The following is a 23,601-nucleotide window of genomic DNA, read 5'->3' on the forward strand; positions in this document are numbered from 1 at the left end:
AGGTCTCTCTCTAGGTCTCTAGGTCTCTAGGTCTCTAGGTCTCTAGGTCTCCAGGTTTCTCTCTAGGTCTCTCTCTAGGTCTCTAGGTCTCTAGGTCTCTAGGTCTCTCTCTAGGTCTCTAGGTCTCTAGGTCTCTAGGTCTCTAGGTCTCTAGGTCTCTAGGTCTCTAGGTCTCTCTCTAGGTCTCTCTCTAGGTCTCTAGGTCTCTAGGTCTCTCTCTAGGTCTCTCTCTAGGTCTCTAGGTCTCTAGGTCTCTAGGTCTCTCTCTAGGTCTCTAGGTCTCTAGGTCTCTAGGTCTCTAGGTCTCTAGGTCTCTCTCTAGGTCTCTAGGTCTCTAGGTCTCTAGGTCTCTCTCTAGGTCTCTCTCTAGGTCTCTAGGTCTCTAGGTCTCTAGGTCTCTCTCTAGGTCTCTCTCTAGGTCTCTAGGTCTCTAGGTCTCTCTCTAGGTCTCTAGGTCTCTAGGTCTCTCTCTAGGTCTCTAGGTCTCTAGGTCTCTAGGTCTCTAGGTCTCTCTCTAGGTCTCTAGGTCTCTAGGTCTCTCTCTAGGTCTCTAGGTCTCTCTCTAGGTCTCTAGGTCTCTAGGTCTCTAGGTCTCTTTCTAGGTCTCTAGGTCTCTAGGTCTCTAGGTCTCTAGGTCTCTCTCTAGGTCTCTAGGTCTCTAGGTCTCTAGGTCTCTCTCTAGGTTTCTAGGTCTCTAGGTCTCTAGGTCTCTAGGTCTCTAGGTCTCTCTCTAGGTCTCTAGGTCTCTAGGTCTCTAGGTCTCTCTCTAGGTCTCTAGGTCTCTAGGTCTCTAGGTCTCTCTCTAGGTCTCTAGGTCTCTAGGTCTCTCTCTAGGTCTCTAGGTCTCTAGGTCTCTCTCTAGGTCTCTAGGTCTCTAGGTCTCTAGGTCTCTAGGTCTCTCTCTAGGTCTCTAGGTCTCTAGGTCTCTAGGTCTCTCTCTAGGTCTCTAGGTCTCTAGGTCTCTAGGTCTCTACGTCTCTAGGTCTCTACGTCTCTAGGTCTCTAGGTCTCTCTCTAGGTCTCTAGGTCTCTAGGTCTCTAGGTCTTTCTCTAGGTCTCTAGGTCTCTAGGTCTCTAGGTCTCTCTCTAGGTCTCTAGGTCTCTAGGTCTCTCTCTAGGTCTCTAGGTCTCTAGGTCTCTCTCTAGGTCTCTAGGTCTCTAGGTCTCTAGGTCTCTCTCTAGGTCTCTAGGTCTCTAGGTCTCTAGGTCTCCAGGTCTCTCTCTAGGTCTCTAGGTCTCTAGGTCTCTAGGTCTCTCTCTAGGTCTCTAGGTCTCTAGGTCTCTAGGTCTCTCTCTAGGTCTCTAGGTCTCTAGGTCTCTCTCTAGGTCTCTAGGTCTCTAGGTCTCTCTCTAGGTCTCTCTCTAGGTCTCTAGGTCTCTAGGTCTCTAGGTCTCTCTCTAGGTCTCTAGGTCTCTAGGTCTCTAGGTCTCTAGGTCTCTAGGTCTCTCTCTAGGTCTCTAGGTCTCTAGGTCTCTAGGTCTCTAGGGTGAGGGCTGGGGGAGAAGGGAAGAATCTCAAACCTTACCTTGACTACTGCCAAGTCAATTCCTTCTTCTGAGAGCAAGAGAATGGCCAAAAGTTTGGGGAAGAGGAGCTGAGAGGGCCTAAACATTCCCCCAAATAACTGACGGTCCCTTGCAAATAAAAAAGTAAGTAAATGGTCATCATCAAAAAATCTACCAACAATAAATGCTGGAGACGGTGTGGAGAAAAGGGAACCCTCTTGCACTGTTGGTGGGAATGTAAATTGATACAGCCACTATGGAGAACAGTATGGAGGTTCTTTAAAAAACTAAAAATAGAACTATCAGACGACCCAGCAATCCCACTCCTGGGCATATACCCTGAGAAAACCATCATTCAAAGAGTCATGTACCACAATGTTCATGGCAGCACTATTTACAATAGCCAGGTCATGAAAGCAACCTAAATGTCCATCGACAGATGAATGGATAAAGAAGATGTGGCACATATACATAATGGAATATTACTCAGTCATAAAAAGAAATGAAATTGAGTTATTTGTAGTGAGGTGGATGGACCTACAGTCTGTCATACAGAGTGAAGTAAGTCAGAAAGAGAAAAACAAACACTGTATGCTAACATATATATGGAATCTAAAAAAAAAAAAGGTTCTGAAGAACCTAGGGGCAGGACAGGAATAAAGATGCAGACATAGAGAAGGACTTGAGGACATGGGGAGGGTGAAGGGTAAGCTGGGACGAAGTGAGAGAGTGGCATGGACTTATATATACTACCAAATGTAAAATAGATAGCTAGTGGGAAGCAGCCGCATAGCACAGGGAGATCAGCTCAGTGCTTTGTGACCACCAAGAGAGGTGGGATGGGGGGGGGGGGAGGGAGACGCAAGAGGGAAGAGATATGGGGATATATGTATATGTATAGCTGATTCACTTTGTTATAAAGCAGAAACTAGCACACCATTGTAAAGCAATTATACTTCAATAAAGATGTTAAAAAAAAAAAAAGGTAAGTAAATGTTTTCTAAAGCTGCTCCAGTCACCCACCCCTCATCAATGGTTGGGGATTCTTTTTTTTTTAAATGTTGATTCTGGCCATTTAAATTTATTTATTTATTTATTTACTTTAAAAATATTTATTTATTTACTTGGCTGCGTCAGGTCTTAGTGCGTCAGGCACGAGGGATCTTTGTTGCAGCATGCGGCATCTTTCTTTGCAGCACGTGGGCTTCTCTCCTGCTGTGGCGTGCGGGCTCAGTAGTCGTGGCGCGTGGGCTTAGTTGCCCCGCGGCATGTGGGATCTTAGTTCCCTGACCAGGGATCAAACCCGTGTCCCCCCCTGCATTGGAAGGCAGATTCTTAACCACTGGACCACCAGGGAAGTCCCCTATTTTTTTTGGCTGCGCCTTGCGGCATGCAGGATCTTAATTCCCTCACCAAGGATAGAGCCTGTGCCCCGTGCAGTGGAAGCACGGAGTCTTAACCAATGGACTGCCAGGGAAGTCCCTGACTCTCTTATCTTATGCTTCATTTAAATTGTTTTCAGAAACCCCAACCTTTGAAAATGTGGTGTCTCTTTTTAAGGATGAAGACATTCTTGCTCCACTGTCATAACTGTTTTGAATTTATTTAGGGGATTTTAAAATTAAAGGATAGGATACCTGCTTTCCTAGGTGCCGAAGTCATCAATTTTTCTGCTTCTTTTAGCTAGTTTTTATAATGGTCTTTTAAATTATCCTGTCTTACATTGTGCATAATTTTAAAGCAACCCTAAATTCCTTTTTGAAGCAGAAAGGCTTTAAATAAAAAATTATAACTGTATGCTAACGCATATATATGGAATCTAAAAAAAAAAAAATGGTACTGATGAACCTAGTTGCAGGGCAGGAATAAAGAGGTAGACATAGAGAATGGACTTGAGGACATGGGGTGGGAGGGCGAAGCAAGACACATACCCTACCGAATGTAAAATAGTTGGCTGGTGGGAAGCAGCAGCATAGCACAGGGAGATCAGCTCAGTGCTTTGCGATGACCTAGAGGGGTGGGATAGGGAGGGTGGGAGGGAGGCTCAAGAGGAGGAGGATATGGGGAAGTGTATGCATATGACTGATTCGCTTTGTTGTGCAACAGAAACTAACACAGTATTGTGAAGCAATTATACTCCAATAAAGATTTACTAAAAAAAAAATTATAAACTTAAAAAAGTAGGAATCGGGTGAATAAAGGTAAAAAAGATTCTGTGCTTCAGTTCTTCACAAGGGCTCTTCCCTGCATACTTATTGGGGGCCTACTACACGCCTGCTACTGTACAAGGAAGCAGGGCCACAGAGATGACTCCGGTTCCGCCCAGAGAGCTCAGAGGAGCGTGGTGCAAATACCCAACGTGTGAAAAGCCCTCAACTAGAAGTGTGTGAAGGGTTACAAGAAGGGAGTGCAGGGAAGGGACTCCTAACTAACTCCAGGGGTGGGGAGTATACACACTAAAAGGAAAGATGAAGGAAGAAAAATGAAAATAGATGGTGAGAGAGGGAAGCTGCTCAACCCTGACGTCTGCTCAAGTCCTGAGTGGCAAAGATCAAATTCATATATTGTAATGTTCTCTCTTTGTAAAGAAGAACACTACCTTAACATTTTTTACAGTGTGAAGTTAATATTTCCAAAATTGGACTTGTAAGCCATTTTTATTCTTATGTATTTTATGGAAGATCAGGTAGTCTTGAAATCTTTTCTTTTTCTAAATTGTATTGGAGGAAACCTTTACCTTTCCATTCTGGCAAATGGACACAGTTACATGGAGAAATCATCTATTCTCATAACCACTAGGCTTTTAATGTTCTGTAGTGTTTGCAGGGCTATATTGCTACGTCAGGAGTTTTTAACTTTTTCTGTGCTCTGGCCGCCTAGTGAAGCCTATGGATTCCTTTCAATGTGTAAAATATATAAGACGTGTGAATGTAAAAAAAACTACACAGGACAACAAAGGAACTCAATTATTTAAAAGAATTTACCAGAAGAGTTATCAAAAATAACAAACAAATCTCAGATTAGTAAAAAATATGTTTCTTCGTAAATAACAAATGTATTCACAGGTGTGAATGCAGTGGCAAGTCTAACTACCATGATTCTTAAACAGTGATAAAAGTAACTGGTATTTAGAGAGATCTGTCACAAGTGTATGTGAAACAAAAACCTCTGTGATGACCATTAGTGACAAATCACACATGCTGCTGCTGATACTCCAGTCTGCTCATAACTGAGGAGAACGTCAGATTCCACTTAGAGGCTAAAATGAAAATAAATACTCATTTTATTTCTCATCTTAGTTCAGGAACCCCTTCTCTGCCTTGAAAGGAAGCCAGACTAAGACTCCCTTGACTTGAATGGCGCCCTCTCTCTGTTCTCTGCCTTGTGGGCCAGAGGAGGCTAAACTGAGAGAGAGGTGGCTACTACCTGGAGGCCGAGAGTCTCCCCAGAGCTGAGGAGACAGCGAAGAGCATCTTTGGGGACCCCACCCCCACTCACATGTAAGCCTTGTAGTTGTTGCCTATCTTCTGGACCCGGATGTCATACTTGGCGTCAATGAAAGGCTCTGCTGTGGCGTAGGTCTGGGTGAGGGCCACCACGCTAGCAATGTCCTGGAAATCGTAGTGGTTTTCCACTTTGACCTAATGTTGGAGGAAGGCAGAGAGGGAGAAAGGGACACACACACACACACACACACACACACACTGAGAGTCACAAGAGCCCTGAGCCCCCAAACCCATCAAGATGTTTCCATCCAGATGCAGACCTGAGTGCCACATCTCCCTAGGAAGTCCCTACTCTTGAGCTTCCCTTCCCAGGGCTCAGGAGCCACATTTGCTGCAAAGAACACAGGGACCAGTCAGGTGGCCTGCACTCTGCTTGCTGCAAGAGGACCGTTTGGGTAACACTCATGGCTTCAGAGGGGCCAAATGGTCTTCTCCTTGAAAAGAAGTCATCAGCAACAGAGGCAGAAGAATAGTCCACAACCAGGCTCTCTGAAAAGTGCCCTTTTTGGCCTCAACCCCAGAGCACAGCAGCCCCAGCCTTACCTTGCCCATGCCCGAGTGAGCATGGCCGATCTTTACCACCACAGGGAACGTGGGCAGAGTCAGCTGAAAGCAGAGGAGAAAGGAATGAATCGGTCAGAGTGTACATGTGGAATCTTACAAATATTTTTCCTGGGAACACCCTTGGAAGGGGTCTTTAAAGAACTAGTGCAACCTACTTGCCTCACAAATTAAAAAACTGAGGCCCATAGCGTGACAGTGACTTGCTTAAGGTCACAGCATATTAGTAGCAGAACTATGAGGACCCTGCTCTCCGACTTGGTACTCTCTACATCTTTAAAACTTATTGCTTCATCCTTCATGTGTCCAGCTTTCCTGTACTGAACCTGGCTTTTCTCCCCTCTTTCACACTCTCTTCCTTGCTCACCAACACCCCAAACTCACCACCAAACACAGCTTAGTATGCGAAGGCCCATTTCTGCCCAGCTTGGGGTTTGGAAGAGAGCTGACATAAGAATTCAACATGTTTATCACTCAAAAGAGATCCTTAAGAGAGTAAACATTACCTTGAGGTAGCCTTATTTTAACAGAGGAACTATGAAAACTTAAAAGAAGAAGAACTACCCTCCAAAGGCAGGATTTCAAGCTGTTATAAAATGGCGATGGAAGAAATAACATGGTGGAGGGGAAAGAGCGCTGGACCAGATGTCAGGAGACTGGCATCCCAGTCTCTCTGCAAGTCCCTTTACCTCCCTGGGCCTCAGCCTTCACGTCTGCCGAGTGAAGAGCCTGGACTGGATGCTTTTGAGATCCCGTGCAATAACACCTCAGACTCTATCTTGGTCGGGTGTTGCATGAAGAACCAACCTGGACACCAGATCTCATCCTTCTCAGTCAGGCTCAGCTCTCTTTCAGTTTCCTTCTTTTCAAACATCACCACCACATCAAGACGAAAACATGTCTTTCAAAGGAAATAATGTTGACTCTGAAGAAAAGTCAGATTCCCATGGGAATCCTGAGTGTGTGACCAGATACTGGGAGTACCTGACCTGAGGATTTCAGTGTTCCTGGCTGAGGCCAGTTGAGACTGGGGCAAAATCATGTAGTTCAATCCTACTTTACGGAGCAGGAAGTGAGGCCCAGAGAGGCAAAGGTTGCCAAGCTACCTAGTGACAGAATCAGTACCCAGCCTGCTACCTTCTGGTGGAACACTGTGTGGAAACATCCTACGACAATAATCCCATGGGTTTCTTTCTGTTTGGAGGCTCGGAGCACTATGCCCTCTGTCAAACAGTGGACAGGACTCCAGTCCCTGGCCCCAAGTGCTTTGCTTCTTTGTTTTCTAAGCTGCCCCACCCTCTGTAACAAGATGTAGTCTCTCAGCTGAGTAGGGGCCTGGGACAGGAACCAGGGTGGCCTAGGGTCTGGAGAGAGCTTTGAGAACCCAGGTTTGCCCTAAGTGATGGGCTACCCCGTGCTTTGAGGCCCCAGCAAGAGCACGGTCCTCAGCCATCTGCAGAGTCTGAGCTCTGGGCACGGGAAAGCGTTTCTAAAGCACTGGCTGCTTTCTCGGACATCTCTCCCCACCCCCCAGCCGACAGAGCCAAGACACACACACACCCCAACTTTCTCTGTCCTATTCCATTACTGTTTGCTGTTGCTTTGGAGCCTCATAAATAGGGCATTGAAAACACTTCCTGCAGCTGAAAGAAGAAGCCCTGAGTAGCTCGTCTCATTCCCAGCGTGCAGCTCAGCAAGAGATCCGTCCTTCTCTGTCACTGTCTCTTTTGCCTGTTGTAATTCCGTCTGCCTCTCTCTGACTCCGCCTGTCTCTTCCTGTTTGTGCCTCTCTACACTCTTGTCCTTTCTGCCTGAATCACAGTCGCTTGGTCTCTGTGTCCCGGTGCATTTGTCTTTGTTGCCCTGTCTTTCAGTCCTTACACCATCCCCTTTCCCAGCCCTCCCTCTACTTCCAGAAGGCTCAGGCAAGGAAATAGAAGCTAGGAGACTCTCCTGGCTTCCCTCTTCATCTTGCTGAGACTGCCACTGAGCCCGCCGGCCAGGAGGGCCGCTGGTCCCGCAGCCGCGGATGGCCTACAGCCAAAGGAGGGCGGAGCCCATCGGGGCGGGACTGGCCCTAGGTCCACCTCATAAAGCCAGGGGCGAGGGGCGCGACGAGTTCTGGAGAAGCCCTGGAGGGGCTGCTTGGTCCGACAGTCCCCAGAGGCTGAGTCAGGGCGCTGCCGTGACATGCCGTGGAGCCCCCGGACCGCGCCGAGCTGGGCGCTGCTGCTGCTGCGGTTGCTGGCGCTGCTTCGGCCGCCGGGGCTGGGCGAGGCGTGCAGCTGCGCCCCCGCGCACCCCCAGCAGCACGTCTGCCACTCGGCGCTAGGTGAGTCCGGGGGAGCCCTCGAGGTCCAAGGCAGGGGGTGGCTGTGTGGGGTCGAAGCGGGGCCCAGCGGCAGACCTGGAGTCTGGAGGGAAGGGGAGGGCCTCCAATCCCGCACCAGTTGCCTCCTGCTGGGGCCCCGTGGGTCGGGCAGGGCCGGCGCCACAGCCACCTTGCAAGCGCTGCGACGCGCAGACTTGCGAGGGAACAGACTGCGTAAAGGGCCTCCGCAGCGACCCCCTCTCCCCTGCCTACTGCAGTTACGGGGCGGGGGGGGGGGGGGTGTGTGTCACTGCACAACAAGTCTCCGGAACTCTCCGGGGATTATTCTGATCTACTGGATGGGGGGAGGGAAAGCCAGGGGCCAGGGACTTGCGCTTTCATTATAAACATCCTTGGGTGTCCAAGCTTATAACTGAGGTTGTCACCACGCCCTGACCTCAACACACACCTTTTGCCCTCTCTCTCCCTCTGCCTGGAATGCCCTTCCTTGAAACCCTTAAATTCCTGGCAAACTCCTATTCATCCTTCAAGATCTTACTCAGGTGTCTCCTCTTCTCTGAAGGCTTCCTGACTCCTTGGTGCTACCACAGCACCTCTGTGCTCCTACCATGCTGTGCTGTTGGTCTTTCTAAGGGTGTTCTCCACCACACCAAGAGTTCTGCAGGATGCGGACCCTGTCTTAATCATGTCTGTGGGTCTAGTATCCAGCGTTAGGCCAGGCACAGAGGAGGAACTCATAAACAGGTTTTGATTAATACCCAAGTGGCAAGAGATGAACTACCTCTGTGCAGGGTCAGGACATTTATTAATTCACTAAACATTTACCAATATCAACTCGGTCAGTCTCTCTCTGAGGCCTTGGGCTACAGCAGTAGATGACCACACACCAACTGCCCTCAAGTGGCTCCTCCTTCCTCCTCTACCTGCCGCATACCTCCACCCCACTGCACCCTGGGCTGTGGAGAACCAGACTCCCCAAACCAGCAGGTAAAGTGCAGGACCCAACAGGCCCGAGGGTTTTGGAACTTCCAGTAACTGCAGAGGAGATTCGCTCACATGCAGCATTCTCCCCATAACCCACCAAGACCTAAACCCAGAATTCCCCTGCAAAATTCTCCAGGGGCGCCACGTCATCCAGATCCCAGATGGACTGCTCCCACGTGTTGCTGCAAGTTCCCTCTTTTCTCTTCTTATGCAGCGATCCGGGCCAAAATCTCCAGTGAGAAGGTAGTTCCTGCCAGTGCAAACCCTGCTGACACTCAAAAAATGATCCGGTATGAAATCAAACAGATAAAGGTACATGGGGACAGGCCAGGGCATTTACCCCCTTGGGCTGTTAGAAGGAGTGGGGTCTGTGATCTGGGAGGGGTGGGGCTGGTAGGTGAGGCGGCCTGGCTCAGCGGTGTTGGGGTACAGATGCTCAAGTGCAGGGGATGACATGTAGGCAACAGGCCCACAGGAGCCAAGGGACAGTGCAGGACAGGCCCTCAGAGCTTGTGCATAGGGCTGCTAGAGGCACCTCCCTTCTCACTGGAATCAACCAAGGTTTAGATTGTTTTAGAGAGGAAAGACCCAGTTGGGCCATCTGTGTGCAACAAATCCTGAACTAGACTTTCGCTTAATTTTTTTAGATTAAGAAAAAGTTTTTCCTGTTACGATATAAAGTACACTCACTGACCCAGTACTGCTCTTTTGTAAATGCTTTCAGATGTTCAAAGGGTTTGAGAAAGTCAACAATATTCAGTATATCTATACACCTTTTGATTCCTCCCTCTGTGGGGTGAAACTAGAAGCTAACAGCCAGAAGCAGTATCTCCTGACTGGTAAGTTAAAGACCAGCAAGCGGCCCTAAGAGTCTCTGCCCTGGACTTCCCTGGTGGCGCAGTGGTTAAGAATCCGCCTGCCAGTGCAGGGGACACGGGTTCGAGCCCTGGTCCGGGAAGATCCCACGTGCTGCGGAGCAACTAAGCCCGTGCGCCACAACTACTGAGCCCGTATGCTGCAACTACTGAAGCCTGTGTGCTGAGAGCCTGTGCTCCGCAATGAGAAGCCCGTGCACCGCAACGAAGAGTAGCCCCCACTCGCTGCAAATAGAGAAAGCCCGTGTGTAGCAACGAAGACCCAATGCAGACAAAAATTAAAAGATAAATAAATAAATAAATAAATTTATTAAAAAAAAAAAAAAAAAGAGTCTCTGCCCTAAGGAAGGCAGTCAAGGAGGAGCCAGGGCTGACCCTGGGTAGTGAGCTGAGCCAGGTGGCATTTTCTTGGCATAAAACAGAGCTGTGTTACGAAGAGGCAGCCTAGGTCGGGAGGAGCCTTGGTAACGTCCCTTTCAGTGCAAGAGTCCTCGCTGCCATTGCCTTGCTAGTTCACAGGTTGCTCTCCCAGCCTAGGGCAACTGGTTCCATTTCCAAACAGCTTTAATTGGTATAAGATTTTTGGTATCTTGAGCCAAATTCTGCCATTCTGAAACTCTCCCTTATGGGTTCAGCTCTGTCCTCTATTCTACAATGACCCTTCAGAGGGCTGAGGACGATAGATACATGCACTCTAGCTCCAGGTCTACTGGCTGTGGTTCCCAGACCCCTTCCTGCCCTGGCCACCTTCAATGGGATATAGCCTGTCCCTGTCCCCCCCCAGCACAGGACCCCGAACTGGACACCATACTGCAGGGGAGGTCTTAGTTACACAGAGTAAAGGAGGATTGTGCGTTTGCAAACTCCCCCTGCAATACACACATAATAGTCACTGTAGCCTACAATTGTATTAGCTTTAGACAGCCACGACAGGTCATACTCTTGGCTCGTGGCTGACTCACATCCAAGGCCCTATTCTGGGGGTGCAGTAAAGCACAGGCCCTAACAGGAGCCTTGACTCTAACGTGATTCTGTCTCCATGACCTTGGGCCCAGGCAGATCCCTCATACTGAACTGGCTGGGATAGAACAGTTAAAGAACCTCACAAGAATATAATCCATAAGTGAATGAATGCAACACTGAATTATTTTGCAGTTCAGGGAAAGGTATTTGTGTGGTTGTAAACAGTTAGGGAAGCTTCATTGTGTAAGAGGGATCTGAATTGGCCCTAAAGGATGAAAAATATTTAGAAAGAAGGCCAGGAAGAGAAAAACATAGCAGGTGGGGAGGACAGGAGGAGGAATTCCACTATCTGTCCATCCCCTTAGCAATGAATGACCACCTACTCACTGCCTGGCCTGGGGCAGGAGAGTGGAGACTCAGTAACAAGTCGCAGTCCTCAAAGAGCTCACAGTTCAAACTTCTGAGAAGTCACAGGCATTGGAGGCCACACTGGTAGGGGCCCCCAGCTCTGAGCATGTGCTGATCGGGGCGCCTCTGGATGGGAGAGGGAGAGGCAGAGGCAGGGCATGCCCCTGAGCCCTCCAGGTCCCAGGACTAGCCAACGAGGCCACCTCCTTCTGGAGCACCTGCCCTCTGCCTGCCTAGCCCTCTCCTAGGTACGGTGGTGCATCAGGGGAAGCAGGAAATGTGCTGGCTGCCCTCACAGAGGTCAAGTCTAAATGAAGGTGGGGTTAGGTGACGAAGCACAGGCGCACTGAAAAGTCATCAGTGGCGCCTGCAGGAGAAGGCACAAGCTCTTCTGCCTAACACTGAATGCCCTCTGTGACCAGACCCTGCTGACCTCTCCAGCCTTGCCTCCTGCCACTTCAGTGACCGTTCCCAGCCCCTCGCTTCCCCTAGAGCTGAATGAAACTACTTGTGGTTGCAGTAGGTATACTGCTGAGCTACGCCCCTCTGTCCCAACATCCAGAAGTTCTTCCCCACTTGTCTGGCAGGTGAACTCCTACCCATCCCTTCAAGGCCCAACGCAAGCATCATCTGCTCTTAGACACCCTTCTTGCCCTCAGCCCTTCCACAGACAGAGACAGTTGTTCTTTCCTTTGTTCTTATACTGCATCTTGTATATAATCACACAACAGTGTCATTTTTGCCTACTTATCTGTCTTCCTTACTAGTTTTTAAGCTCCTTGGGGGCAGAGATCCTGTCATATTTATTTCTGTATTCCTGGTACCAGGTCACAGTAGTTGCTCAGTCAGTAAATGACTGAGCGACTGAAGTTCTAAGAGAGGTGTGGGCTAGCGGGGTCAGGGATGGCTTGGCGGATGAGATAGTACTAAAAAGGGTCTTTGGAGATAGGAAAGAGTTTGATAAGTAAAGAAGGGGAAGGGGAAAGACTCACCAAGATAGGTATCACTGGGGCAGGAGACTGGCCTGTGTAGATATTGGGAAGGGTTGGAAAGGGTTGAAAAGGAAGAAAGACCTACTATCTATTGAACATCTTCTGTGGGCCCACAACTGTGCTGGGAACTTCACAGACATTCTCTCATTTAATCCTGCCAATCATCTCATTATTCTCATCTTTCAGCTGAGAAGTTACGTGGCTTTCTTAAGGTCACACACTAGTAAATGATAGAAAAGGGGGTTCCACCAAGATTCTGACTTAAAGCCCACATCCCTCTGTCTACACCATGCTAACGTAAAGGCCTTCACCCCACAATTCTCCCTCATACAAACATCATCTGGTAACAGCTTTGATATAAAGACAATAGAGGTATTTCTGGTTCCTTCATTGAGCCCCATGTCACCACTGCCACCAAAAGATATTGAAGAGGCTGTGATTTGGGGCTCCTTCAAGAATCCGGGCTCCTGGAGCTCCATGAGCAGATTCCTTATGCTAAGCTCTCCTCCATCTCCCCTTGAAGGTCAGATCCTCAGTGATGGGAAAGTCTTCATCCACCTGTGCAACTACATCGAGCCCTGGGAGAACCTGTCCTTTCTGCAGAGAGAAAGTCTGAATCACCACTACCATCTGAACTGTGGCTGCCAAGTAAGGAATGTCCATTTCCAAGGTCTTTTGGGGGTGGGGGAAGGGTCTTGAGCCGTGCAGCCTCACCTTTCATGTATTCCTTCCTTCATGCATGCATGATCTATTCACTTGCTGTACTATACTTGAGATCTGCGATGGACCAGGCATCGTATGAAGCTGGGGATGGGAAAGCGAGATGGCCCATAGTCCCTGATCTCAGAGTACTTACATTTTAGCTGGGAAGGCAGCCATCATATTAGGCAGACTGGGATAACACACTACCATTTAAAGAGAGTCTACTCTTTTTGCCAGGACCTGTAATCGTTAATTTATTTAAAATATTTAATTTAGTCTTTAAAACAAATCTTTGAAGACTTAAGATTTCCATATTAAGGTGAAGAAATTAATGCTGTGGGAAGTGAAGTGACTTGCTTAAGGTCAGTGGTAGAGTAAGGACCTTCAGGTCTTTCTGACTCCAGAGATGCCATTAGGGAGGCAATACTATATATATACATGCAGAGCACAGGGGGAAGGAGAACTAAGGGAGAAATCTGGAGACTAGGAAAGGCTTCATAAGGGAGGGGGCGTTTGAGTTAGGCTGTAGGAGAACATGTAGGAGTCTGAAAGGCAATAATGGAAAAAGGACATCCTACTCACTTTGACGTTGTGTGGCTATGGCTCTAGATCACCACCTGCTATACGGTGCCCTGTACCATCTCGGCTCCCAACGAGTGCCTCTGGACAGACTGGCTATTGGAACGGAAGCTCTATGGGTACCAGGCCCGGCATTATGTCTGCGTGAAGCATGTTGATGGCACCTGCAGCTGGTACCAGGGACGCCTGCCCCTCAGGAAGGAGTTTGTTGATATCATCGAGCCCTAGGAGGGACCACCACATACCTTCAAGAATCCTGAAAACCAAGTCATTTTCCTTCCCTCAGAGCTCTGGCTGTCACCACCTGCCTCATCGCTGCCAGACAATGGGAAATAACAAGTGGATGGTCTGGCCAGCATTAGGGCAGGGATGGGGCATATTGCAGCTTGTTTCCAAGACCCCAGTCCAGAACCTGTCAAGGGCTAGGGAAAGTAGCATGACTTTTCTCTCCTGTCCTCAGCCCTTCATCCCTGCCTCCCAAACCCTTTTAGCTGAGCTGGTATTTGTTATTGATTCTGGCTTAGTTTCTTTTCCAAAGCTAGGACTATTCCTTTTTCTCCCCAGATAAATGTGCTTTCTTTTTGTCTTAACGGATCTGACAGGGGAGAGATGGTGACTATTATACATATGAGATGGTGTGGCGGCCTTGTGATGTACAAGAACAGAAGGTGGGTTGACAGTATGATAAACAGGCTGATTTGGAGAAATGAAAAGAACAACATCCTTTGGCTGTGTATCCTCTACTCCTCCTGTCTCAACTCATTCTGATCCTCTGATACACTTTCATCTGTTTGGGGGAGTGACTTGGGGGACACGGAATCATCCAGTGTGAAGCCTACAATGGCCTAACCTCCCTCCATGTGCTGTAATCCCCTCTTATCTTGCTAATTGGGCCAGAAGGCCTGGCCCAATTAGCAAGATAAGAACAGACTTGGGTATTGTCTCTCTAGGTTAACTATACTTAATGCCCTCAACTGATGTCCAAAAGGCTTCTCCTCTGTCTCTTTTAGAAAGTCCTTCTCTACTAGATTACTAATGTTTTCATTCCTGCTTCAAAACTTTTTTTAAGCTAAAAAAAAGCCTTTCTCTTATAGAGTTGAAATTCCCACTTAGCTTTTGACACCTCAGAGAGATCTTAGGGGTCCTCTCTTGAAGGCAAATATCAGGATAGAGGACAGGAGAAAAGTAACACAAGGGCCCTTGGGGCAAAAGGATGGTAGGTGAGGAATACACTTTGCACGTGTTGCAGTTTTTTTCAGTGGTCAGCCTGCTAGATGCTGCAGCAGGAAAAAGCCAGCTTTGAGAGCCCTTCAGTCTTCAGCTCAGTCCCCTCTTGGACTCCCTGAAATCGCCAAGCACAGACCCCTAGGGTTCCTCAGCCTCTACAAGGCTTCCTGACTTGTCCTAAAAGGGAAAGCCCTGATGAGGGTCTCAAGGATTTATTAAACACAAGGGCTTAAGGTTCCAGGGCCTCTCCTGGGGAAGCTCTGACAAAAATGAAGGAGGCAGTTCTTTTCGAGGCCCAGGGCTGTTATTCATCTTCCATGCGTGGCTTGCTAATAAGCTGGGCCACGCACAAAATGCCAGGACCAGGCTCCTCATTCACAGAAATGGTGCAAATGGAGATTCCTTCTGGAGGTCTCTGTCCCAGAGCACCAGACTTGGAAAGCTATGGCAGAGAGAGTCTCCACTGGTGGGTTAAGGAGGACCACCAACTGACCATGCAGGCCTGGGGCAGAGTACGTGGGGCCAGAGAAGAAGAAGGGGGTTAAGCCCCAGGTCACCACGAGGGAAAAACATTAGTAACAGCCTCTGTACCAACCATCCATCCCATTTTTCTGCTCCTTCTGCCACCCTAGGATGGCCTCAGAGAAGGCACAGTGCAACCCTAGTCTTATCGAAATTTGGAGGAAGCCAAGGGAATGGAAGGGTCTGATGAATAATAACAGGAACAACACCTTACATCTGAAGAGCACTTCACACTCTTCACAGACTATTACGTAAAGAATCTCACTTAAATTATGCAAGTACCATATTAAATGTCCTGGCCAGGAATAATTATGCCCACTTGCCTTTCGCATTGGGAGACTGACATGCAGTGAGGGAATGCAACCATCCCTGACTTGTGGTGCGGCTGGGCTAGGACCCCAAGCAGCTGGATCTTCTGATTGTTGATGCATGGGTTTGTCGCTCGATAAAATGCCCTTGTTTCTGCTCTTTCCTACGCTGTCTCCAGGTTTTGGAGACAAAGGGCTGTCAGCTAAAACCCAGCCACCCTGACTTCACAAAGCAGGTCTGCAGTTCAACCTCAACAGAGTCTCTGGGGTTGGGAGGCTAAGGCCCTCTTCAGAGGCCCATAGTCACCACGTGGCTAAGCTCAGAGTGCGAACAGCAGAGAGACTGAAGCCCGCACTCAGTCACCTACCATTTCTTTGTGGTTGGGGTAGTATGTCTGCTCAATGAGTGGGAACTTTTCTCCTCCCAGTGTCTTGTAGACGGCCACCAGCTGGGCAAACTGCAAAAGAGAAGCAAAGGTTTCGGTTTACCTAAACAGCTCTGGAACAGACAGACAAAATGTCAATCCAACAAATATTTGTCTGTCAATCAAACAATTATTTATTGAGTATTTGCTCACTGACGGCTTTGTGCAAAGCGCTCTGAGGATATAAAAGAGGTGTCCCATTCCTATTCTCCAGGAACGTATGCTTTAGTTGGGGAAGGGAGAGAGTGAGCTAACATTCATTCAGTGCCTACTCAATTTTAATGATATTTCATTTAATCCTCAAATCAAATTGATGAACTAGGTTCTTTATCATCTTCATTTTACATAGGAAGCTCGGGGAGGGTAGGAAACTTGCCTAAAGTCACAGAGCTGCAAAGAGCTTGTAAAGCTGGGATTGAAATTTGGGTCTCTAACTCTAAACACCTTCGTCTCTAGAGATGGCAAGTGATGAAGCTGGATAGCTAATGTGGGGCCCAGTCTCGGAAGTTCAAATGCCAAGCAAAGGAATGGTAGCTTTTTCCTGTAGGGAGAATGGAGTCATGGAATGCAGGAGAGACAGACCCAGTCTTCTAGGACGTACTACTCATCTACGAACTGAACTCACTGGACCTTCACCTATGAGAAGCCAGAACAGCTCCATGGGGAAGAGATGAAGTACACATACTTAAGTGTCAGGGTTTGCCTTTGGCAAACATGTAGCACCCCTTGGTGCCCCCTGCCCCCCACACTTTATAAGTGAAGAAACTGAGGCCCAGAGAGGTCACTTGCCCAAGGTCACACAGTAGTTGAGCCAGATTCATAGCCAGGCTCCTTTATTCCTAACCCATAGCTCTCCCTACTCCTTGACATAGCAGCCTTTCAGGCTCTAAAGAGATCACGCTCTTCCCACAGGAAGCTTTCCAGTTCCGCCCACTCACACACAAGCTCCCCACATCCACCCCAGTGTGCTGGCAGCAGGGGTAATCCAGCTGCTTCTCTCTAGTGCTACTGGGTTCACGCTCTAAGCCACTGATATCTGGAACTGCTAGTAGGAAAAGTTGCCAGATCAAATCTACCTTCTATTTATTAGAGAAAGGAAAGCTAGAACATTTTTCTAAAGCTTGGGTCCTGTTTTTGATCAGGGATGTTAGCGCATGAGTCAGTGCGGGGAGACGATAAAAGCCAGAACTGGGTTGTTAGACAACTACAGTCTTCTGATTCTTCTTGTTCTGCTCGAACTTGCTAGGTGTCCTTAGGCAAATGATTTCTCCTCTCCAGGCCTCCTTTTCTTCATATATAAAAAGAGAGAACTGAATTTGATCAGTTCCTCAAACTTTTTACCACAAAAGAACATCTTTTTACTACATTTCCTCCCAAACTCCATGATCAAACTGTTGTTTAAGTGATCATCTGCTGTGGTCCTTTTGTGAGTAGAGATAGAATCTGTTATTCTTGAAATGCTGAAAAACATTGGAATTTCTGGGTCACTTCCCTTAGCGACACGCAGTTGGTGACTCTAGATCTCTAAGGCCTCCTCCAGGGCTGCAAGTATGATTGATGGACTCTCAAGGCCCAAAGATTTTATTATTGTCAGAGACTTGAGAGAGTCTCTAGGCCAGACATCTCATTTTACAAATGAGGAGACTGAGGCTACAGAAGCAAAGGGAAGCGCAGGCTCCCCCATCATGCCTGGACTTGGGGCTGCACTGGGACAGCGCCCAGATCTCCTCCTGCCCAGTGCATTCTCCATTGTACCCTGCTGTCCTCGCCATTCTCTGGTTCTTCAACCTTCTCTGACTGTCAAGACCACCCCTCAGACCTTTCCTGCCTTCTCTGATTCTCTCCACCACCTCACCTGACCTTTAAGTCCTGCCTGCCCACCTTGGCCTGGCTGGACTCCTGCTCTGTGTCTGGATACCTGCCTGAGCTCCCAAGGCTCTCCAGCCTCCCGGGAGAGCTGATACCAGCCCCGCCTCACAACCTCTGTCCTGCTGCAGCCCACGTCCTGGCATGGCACCAAGGCATGTGGGGCCCTATCTTCCCAGCACGTGGGATTGTTAAACAGACACCACACCGATGCCAAGAAGGCCCACGGCAGGTTCTCAGAGTCCCAGCACAGCCAAGACTAAAATGGCAGCCAGTTCCCGGCACTAGCTGGGTCTCTGGGAGCTCATGCTACCCTCCTCCACCTCCTGCAGTCCCTTCTGCTCAAAGTACTGGGCTTGGCATCTAACCCCTGCCTCCTTGGAAACTTAGATTCAGTCACAAGCACACAGTCACCAAGTAAACAAAAGGAATATCTGATAAGGGTTATTTCCACTATGCCTAGACAAAAGAATGGATTTGGGAGCTGGGGGTGGTATTGGCAATGAATAGGAAGATAATGTTCAATATAACCACTTATCCAGTGTATCAGGAAAGACTTCTTGGATGAAATGGGATTTCAAGATCAGTCTGAATTTAATATGCTATCCTTATCCCTCCCGGAAATAAAATGCTTTAATTCAACTCATGTGCATCTGTCTCTAAAAACACCCAGAGTGACAGGATTTTCAGATAAATTTTCAGCAATATGGGATGGTGGCATTCTTGCACTCTCTGGAATGCTACTTTCATTGGTAGGTCTACTTCTGCTTCCAAAATCCCAGTGTGCCTGCCCTGATCAATTTATGAGATAGTGGATATGCTCAGAGACAGTGTGATAGAGACAAGGTAGAGCCTTTCCCAATCCAGCCGAGGCCTCGCCTCACACCAAGAGCAGCCACAATAAAGAAATTTAGAAAATACGCACCAAAGTCATCATCTCAGAGGGACCCTCCCCTCACAGTCACCAAATTTGTTCATTCCCATTAACAGACAGAGAACGATATATAAAATGCCATGAGTGTGGCAGCTGCTTAGTGAAAACGAAGGGAGAACTTGGTGTCTTGCCAGGGAGCCCCGCCGTTCTCATGCGATGCCAACGGCAATGTGCTGGATTGTGAACCCTCACCAGATCCCAAATCCCAGGAGGGGCAAAGCCCCAGGCACAGGCTTTCTGATCTGCCCCTCCCTGGCCTCTGGCACAGTTTTGGAACGTAAAGCAGGGAATTAGTTTCTTTCAGATCCCCAATACTAGGGGACTGTAACACCAGGCTGGCAAGCTGGTGGAAGGTACTATGATTATTCCTAGTTTACAGACAAAGAAACCAGAGCACAGAGAGGTTCAGTCAGAAGGCTGATTAGTGAGGGCGCCCAGAAAAAAGCTGATAATAGCAGAATCGCCCTGTGTGGCTATGAGGGAGCCAAATTCTAACAGGTATTGAAGGGGCGAGGGCGGAAAGGGCTAGGACATGAGTGCAGTAGGAAAGGTCATGTGACTAAGGGGAAACCTGGTGAAGGCCTCATATGTGCTCTTCTGTGATTAGCAACTCATTCAAATCATACAATTCCTGTAGCCTGTTTCTGCACAACTTTAGGACTCCGGATCCTCAGGCCAGACAGAGGGAAAGGCTGAACAAGTGGCAACTACAGCAGCTCCCAGATCTTTCTACTCCTTGCTCATTGGTCTTTCTCTCACACTGTCAGGTCTCCCTAGCTTCCAATGGAACAGGAAAACTGAGTTCAGGTGTAAAAGTAGAGATGATGGATCCATTTAGTTAAAAAACACCCCCTCCAGCCCCCTGAGTCTGGGAGCTTGGGGTCTGGGAACTTCACAATCAGCCACCAGTGCCATGACCCTTGGCAAGCCAGTATGTGAGACCTGAAATGATTTTTGAAAAACAAGAAGAGGAGGATGTGATTAGGGGCAGGTGTTTCCTTCCAAGAGGACCAGCCTGGAGCAGCGAAGTTATAGGAACTGGATCCCCCAGCTGTCAGAGGGGAGGCCAGAGAAGCCCAGGACCATCACAGGCCACTTTCCCTCCTAGCGTCACTCTTCTCTCTGCTCAAACGTTTCTACTGCCTCCAAGACTTCCAGACTAGCCAAGGAGGAGAACACCAGACCAGCTTCTTCCTCACATGATAACCCAATTTATGCGAGAGAGAGTGTCATCTAGAGAAATCCTTGCCCTGAAACTTTGGTAAGTTACTTAATCCTTTCTGGGTCTCATTTCTCTGTAATAAGTGATAATAATGATAATAACTTCCTTGTAAGGTTATTGTGAGGATTAAATGAAGTTAATGTAGGAAAATCTCAGATGATGGCATCACATAGTAAGTGGTTTTATACTCTTTACCTTCCTTCTTTAATTTTCACATCTCTACGTGAAGTGGGGAGAGCTGATGATCTCTAAGGGCAGTTCCAGCACATATAAGTGTCTGATTGATATATGTGTGGATGAATCTCATTTTAAGGTTGTTCAAACACTTGGTAGGACTCTGACACAAACATCCCTCTGAGCTGGACCATCCCCTTGGTCCCCACTGGCCTCAGGCCTTTCCAATGGGTAGACCTTTCACAGACAAGAAACTGGTATTTTTATTGCTGTATCCTATGGCTAAGGGCAGAGCCTACAGACCTGTAAGGGCGTCTTCACAGAATCTTTGGTGTGACTTCGCTGTGAGGCCAAAGGTCCACTCTGCAGCAAAGGCGGCCCAGCCCGTGATGACAAAGTCCTACTGTGAGAGCCTACCCTACCCTGTGTCCCAGCTGAAGCTCCTCCCACATCTTCTCAGCTGGCACCTACTGCACCTGGATCACCAGTGGTCCTCCTAGGGACTGGGAGATAAGAGGACCAGGGTCCTACCCTTTTACCTGGCGGAAGGGTAACTCACTCACCACCCACGGCTTGTCACAGAAGTTGTAAATGGATTCCAGGGAGTTGATGCTGGGGAGGCCTGCATACTGCATGCCAATGATCAGGTGGCGGAAGTCCTCATTCTCTGCCATGCCAAACGCATGCTGCCGGATGAGCACAAAGTCTGGTCGAAAGGACCTGGTAAGAACGTAGAAGTCTGCCATCAACCAGAACCTCAGGTCATACATCCTCTTGTCTCCCATCTCCAAAGACCAAGACAGGGAAGGAGTCTTAGGGGTTACCTGAGCCAAGCCCCTCATTTTATCATTACTATTCTTTTATGGACTAGGAAATGAGGTATTATGTTTGGCACTTCTCAAAGGAGATTTGAACAGATTTCTGAAATTCTCTTATTCTTCTGGGTTAAGCATTGTCTTTTTCTAAGGTGCAAAAGCCTTCAGGAGGGAAGAAACACTTTAAACCCTCACACCTTAGGTCAACAAGAATTTTCCCTGTCCCTATGGGGCACGACAAGAGCTGAAGCTCCTGTGGCTCCAGAGTTGGTACCCCAAGGGGGTCCCGGCAGACTCCGAAGACAACACACTTGGCTGACTTCACTGCCCTGCCGTGTAGATCCCTGATCTCAGCATCCTGCTCTGACTCTTTAAAGCTGCTCCTTAAAATAGGCAGTGCCCTCATCAGGTCCCCTGGTGAGCAAGGGTCCAGGCTGGCTGAGGACAGATACCAGACGTCCCCATGTTATTCTTCCAAAGAGGATGCTAGGGAGGGGTGCAAATATTTTTTGCAGAACTGAGGTTGAGCAACTGGCTACAGGAAGCACTGAGAGTACACAGTGTTCCCACGCATGGGAAGGCTCCTTGCGTTTCACCTCTAGCCAGCAGAGCTGCCAGCCCCAGCTGCTCCACAGGACCAGGGCCCCCATCTTCACGCCCTGATTCCAGAGGAACCCCACCTTCCTGGAGAGTCAGTTCTGTGGCACATCTGCTCTCAAGGCTCTAGGCCTTGGCCATTTCACACATGTGTAATGACCTACCCGGTTCCCTTCCCAGGCACCCAACCAATCCCCACCTACAGCTCCAGCCCCACCTGGGCTCAGAGATCAGTCTTTTAAAGTGGGGGTGGAAGGACCTCTCCTCAGTCACTCAGGGGAGCTAGCATCAAGTCAGGTGGCATGTGCTCTGACCTCCTTGTGCCCTAGTTCTGGGAAACTGGCTCCGGCTGTATGCCTGAGACCAAACCTTATATCCCAGTTACACGCACTGAGCTCTAGGCTTGCGGTCAGCTCCTGAGTCCCCACACTGCAACTGGAAGGGCCTGCCTTATTTTTGCCAGATCCCTCCCAGCACCCTGACATGGGCCTTCCTGTCACCACCCGCTTGTGTCATGCATCCCTGTGATTCATTCCATTTGCAGTTGGAGGAGCCCACCATTCTCTCTAGAAGGAGCTTCCTGAGCTCACCCCCACGTGGACAGACGTCTCTTTTTCTGTCCTTCTCAGTATCCAGGATGGATGAGCTCACATTTCCTGACTTGAGGCTCCAGACACCTGAGTTCTGCCTTCCCTGTCACGGACCCAGGTCCTGTTGGACACTGGCGGCCTCAGTGTCAGGGTAGCATAGACTGAGTTAGGGAAAAGGGTGAAGTGAACACTCTTCCTGGAGCAATACCCTGATGTCTGAAAACCTGAAGCCACACTGAGCCCCAGGGAAGAAGAACACTGTGGGAACCTTTCTCCCTCATCTGGAATCCTCATCACTTCCCGCACAGAACTGTTGTGTTACAATTGATGATGTCTGTAAGTCACCCAGCACCCCACCTGGCATGTAAGTGCTTTGTAATTGCAAATTTTCTTCCACCCACAATGTCCCTTCCCACCCCAGGCTTTCCTATCAGACTTATGAGTTCCCAGGAATTTGGAATACAGAAAGAACACAGGGCTGGGAGTTATGAGAATTCACATAGAACACAGGGCTCTGCTACCAACTTACTGAGGGAATCTAAGCAAATCAATGTGAAAAAGGAGGCTGAACCAGAGCAGAGGTTTCCAAACTTTTTTTAAAAAGCAATGGAACCCTGTTTTCCAGGGGAAATATATTCAGAGATAAAAGCCCAGAGCTGCACTGGCTGAGGTAGGGCCGGAGTCTTGGAACACCTCTTACAGTTACCACTCAGAGAGCTCTGAGCCCATGGAGCTTTCTCTACCATTGGACTACGACCTCCCTAAAGGCAGGAGCTGGCTTCCTCTGCCTTCCTCTACCACTGCCGCACAGCACACATCATCAACTTCTGTACACTATACATAGCAATGCTATCCCACTGCAGGCCAGAGATGGTAACTGTGGTGACAGTGACAGTGACCCAGAGGACAGAAAGGACCTTACCGGACAACCTTTGTGCCATTCCGGAGCACCTGCATATCCACAGCATAGGTCCCATCTGCATGGGCCACCAGGTTGAGCTCTGAAAATTCTGCCTGGAAAATAACAGGAGGAGATTAAGAGCGTAGATTTCATGCTATGTGTTTTTTACTATGATAAAAAATGAATAAATAAAAATAACAGTGGGGGAATAAGCCCACAGTCCTGATTCTGCGAGGCCCTCCGCAGAGCAGCAACAGCATCCCTTCCACCAAACATTTATTTACCGTTTGCAAAGCATTTTCCCAAACTGATCTCATCTAACTCTCACAGCTACTCTACGAGGCAGGAGGGGCAGAGATAATTATCCTTATTTACCAAAGGAGCAGTTAAGTGACTTTTCTGGACAAACAAAACTTATTGTTGGCAGAGACAGGAGCAAAACTCAGGCCTTCAGACTCCCCACCCAGCATCCTTTGTGCTGCCTCTACAGAGCGGGAATGCAAACTGGGGCAAACATGCCCTTTATCAATTTCAACATAAATGCATTAAGTTTTAGTTTAGGCAACTGGGTTTTTAGTTCTGCTCCGGCCCAACTAGCTGCATAAGATGTTC

At 48.5% G+C, this 23,601-nt stretch overlaps 2 protein-coding genes across 2 annotated transcripts in view; one reads left to right on the forward strand and one right to left on the reverse strand.

The window, feature by feature from the left end:
• SYN2 (synapsin II) overlaps positions 1-23,601 on the reverse strand; it is a 174,708-nt gene that overhangs the window by 24,278 nt on the left and 126,829 nt on the right. Inside the window, exons 3-7 of the mRNA XM_068558124.1 lie at positions 23,011-23,102; positions 20,650-20,806; positions 15,834-15,923; positions 5,556-5,618; positions 5,005-5,147 (exon numbers count right to left, since the gene is read on the reverse strand). Coding sequence (XP_068414225.1) covers positions 5,005-5,147; positions 5,556-5,618; positions 15,834-15,923; positions 20,650-20,806; positions 23,011-23,102 — 545 coding nt within the window. The remainder of the gene's footprint in view (positions 1-5,004; positions 5,148-5,555; positions 5,619-15,833; positions 15,924-20,649; positions 20,807-23,010; positions 23,103-23,601) is intronic.
• Positions 7,389-18,398, forward strand: TIMP4 (TIMP metallopeptidase inhibitor 4). The gene is made up of 5 exons (XM_068558125.1): positions 7,389-7,905; positions 9,104-9,201; positions 9,614-9,728; positions 12,651-12,775; positions 13,439-18,398. Exons 1-5 carry the CDS (start codon positions 7,764-7,766, stop codon positions 13,634-13,636), a joined length of 678 nt encoding a protein of 225 aa, XP_068414226.1. The 5' UTR covers positions 7,389-7,763; the 3' UTR covers positions 13,637-18,398.

The sequence above is a fragment of the Eschrichtius robustus genome, chromosome 12 (assembly GCF_028021215.1).
Source record: "Eschrichtius robustus isolate mEscRob2 chromosome 12, mEscRob2.pri, whole genome shotgun sequence".
Classification (NCBI taxonomy): domain Eukaryota; kingdom Metazoa; phylum Chordata; class Mammalia; order Artiodactyla; family Eschrichtiidae; genus Eschrichtius; species Eschrichtius robustus.

Bases quoted from the DNA above. Each gene is read 5' to 3' on its own strand.
- TIMP4 (XM_068558125.1), top strand. From the start codon at position 7,764: ATGCCGTGGAGCCCCCGGACCGCGCCGAGCTGGGCGCTGCTGCTGCTG. The intron at 7,906-9,103 runs GTGAGTCCGGGG...CTTCTTATGCAG, and splicing joins CGTCTGCCACTCGGCGCTAG to CGATCCGGGCCAAAATCTCC. The intron at 12,776-13,438 runs GTAAGGAATGTC...CTATGGCTCTAG, and splicing joins ATCTGAACTGTGGCTGCCAA to ATCACCACCTGCTATACGGT.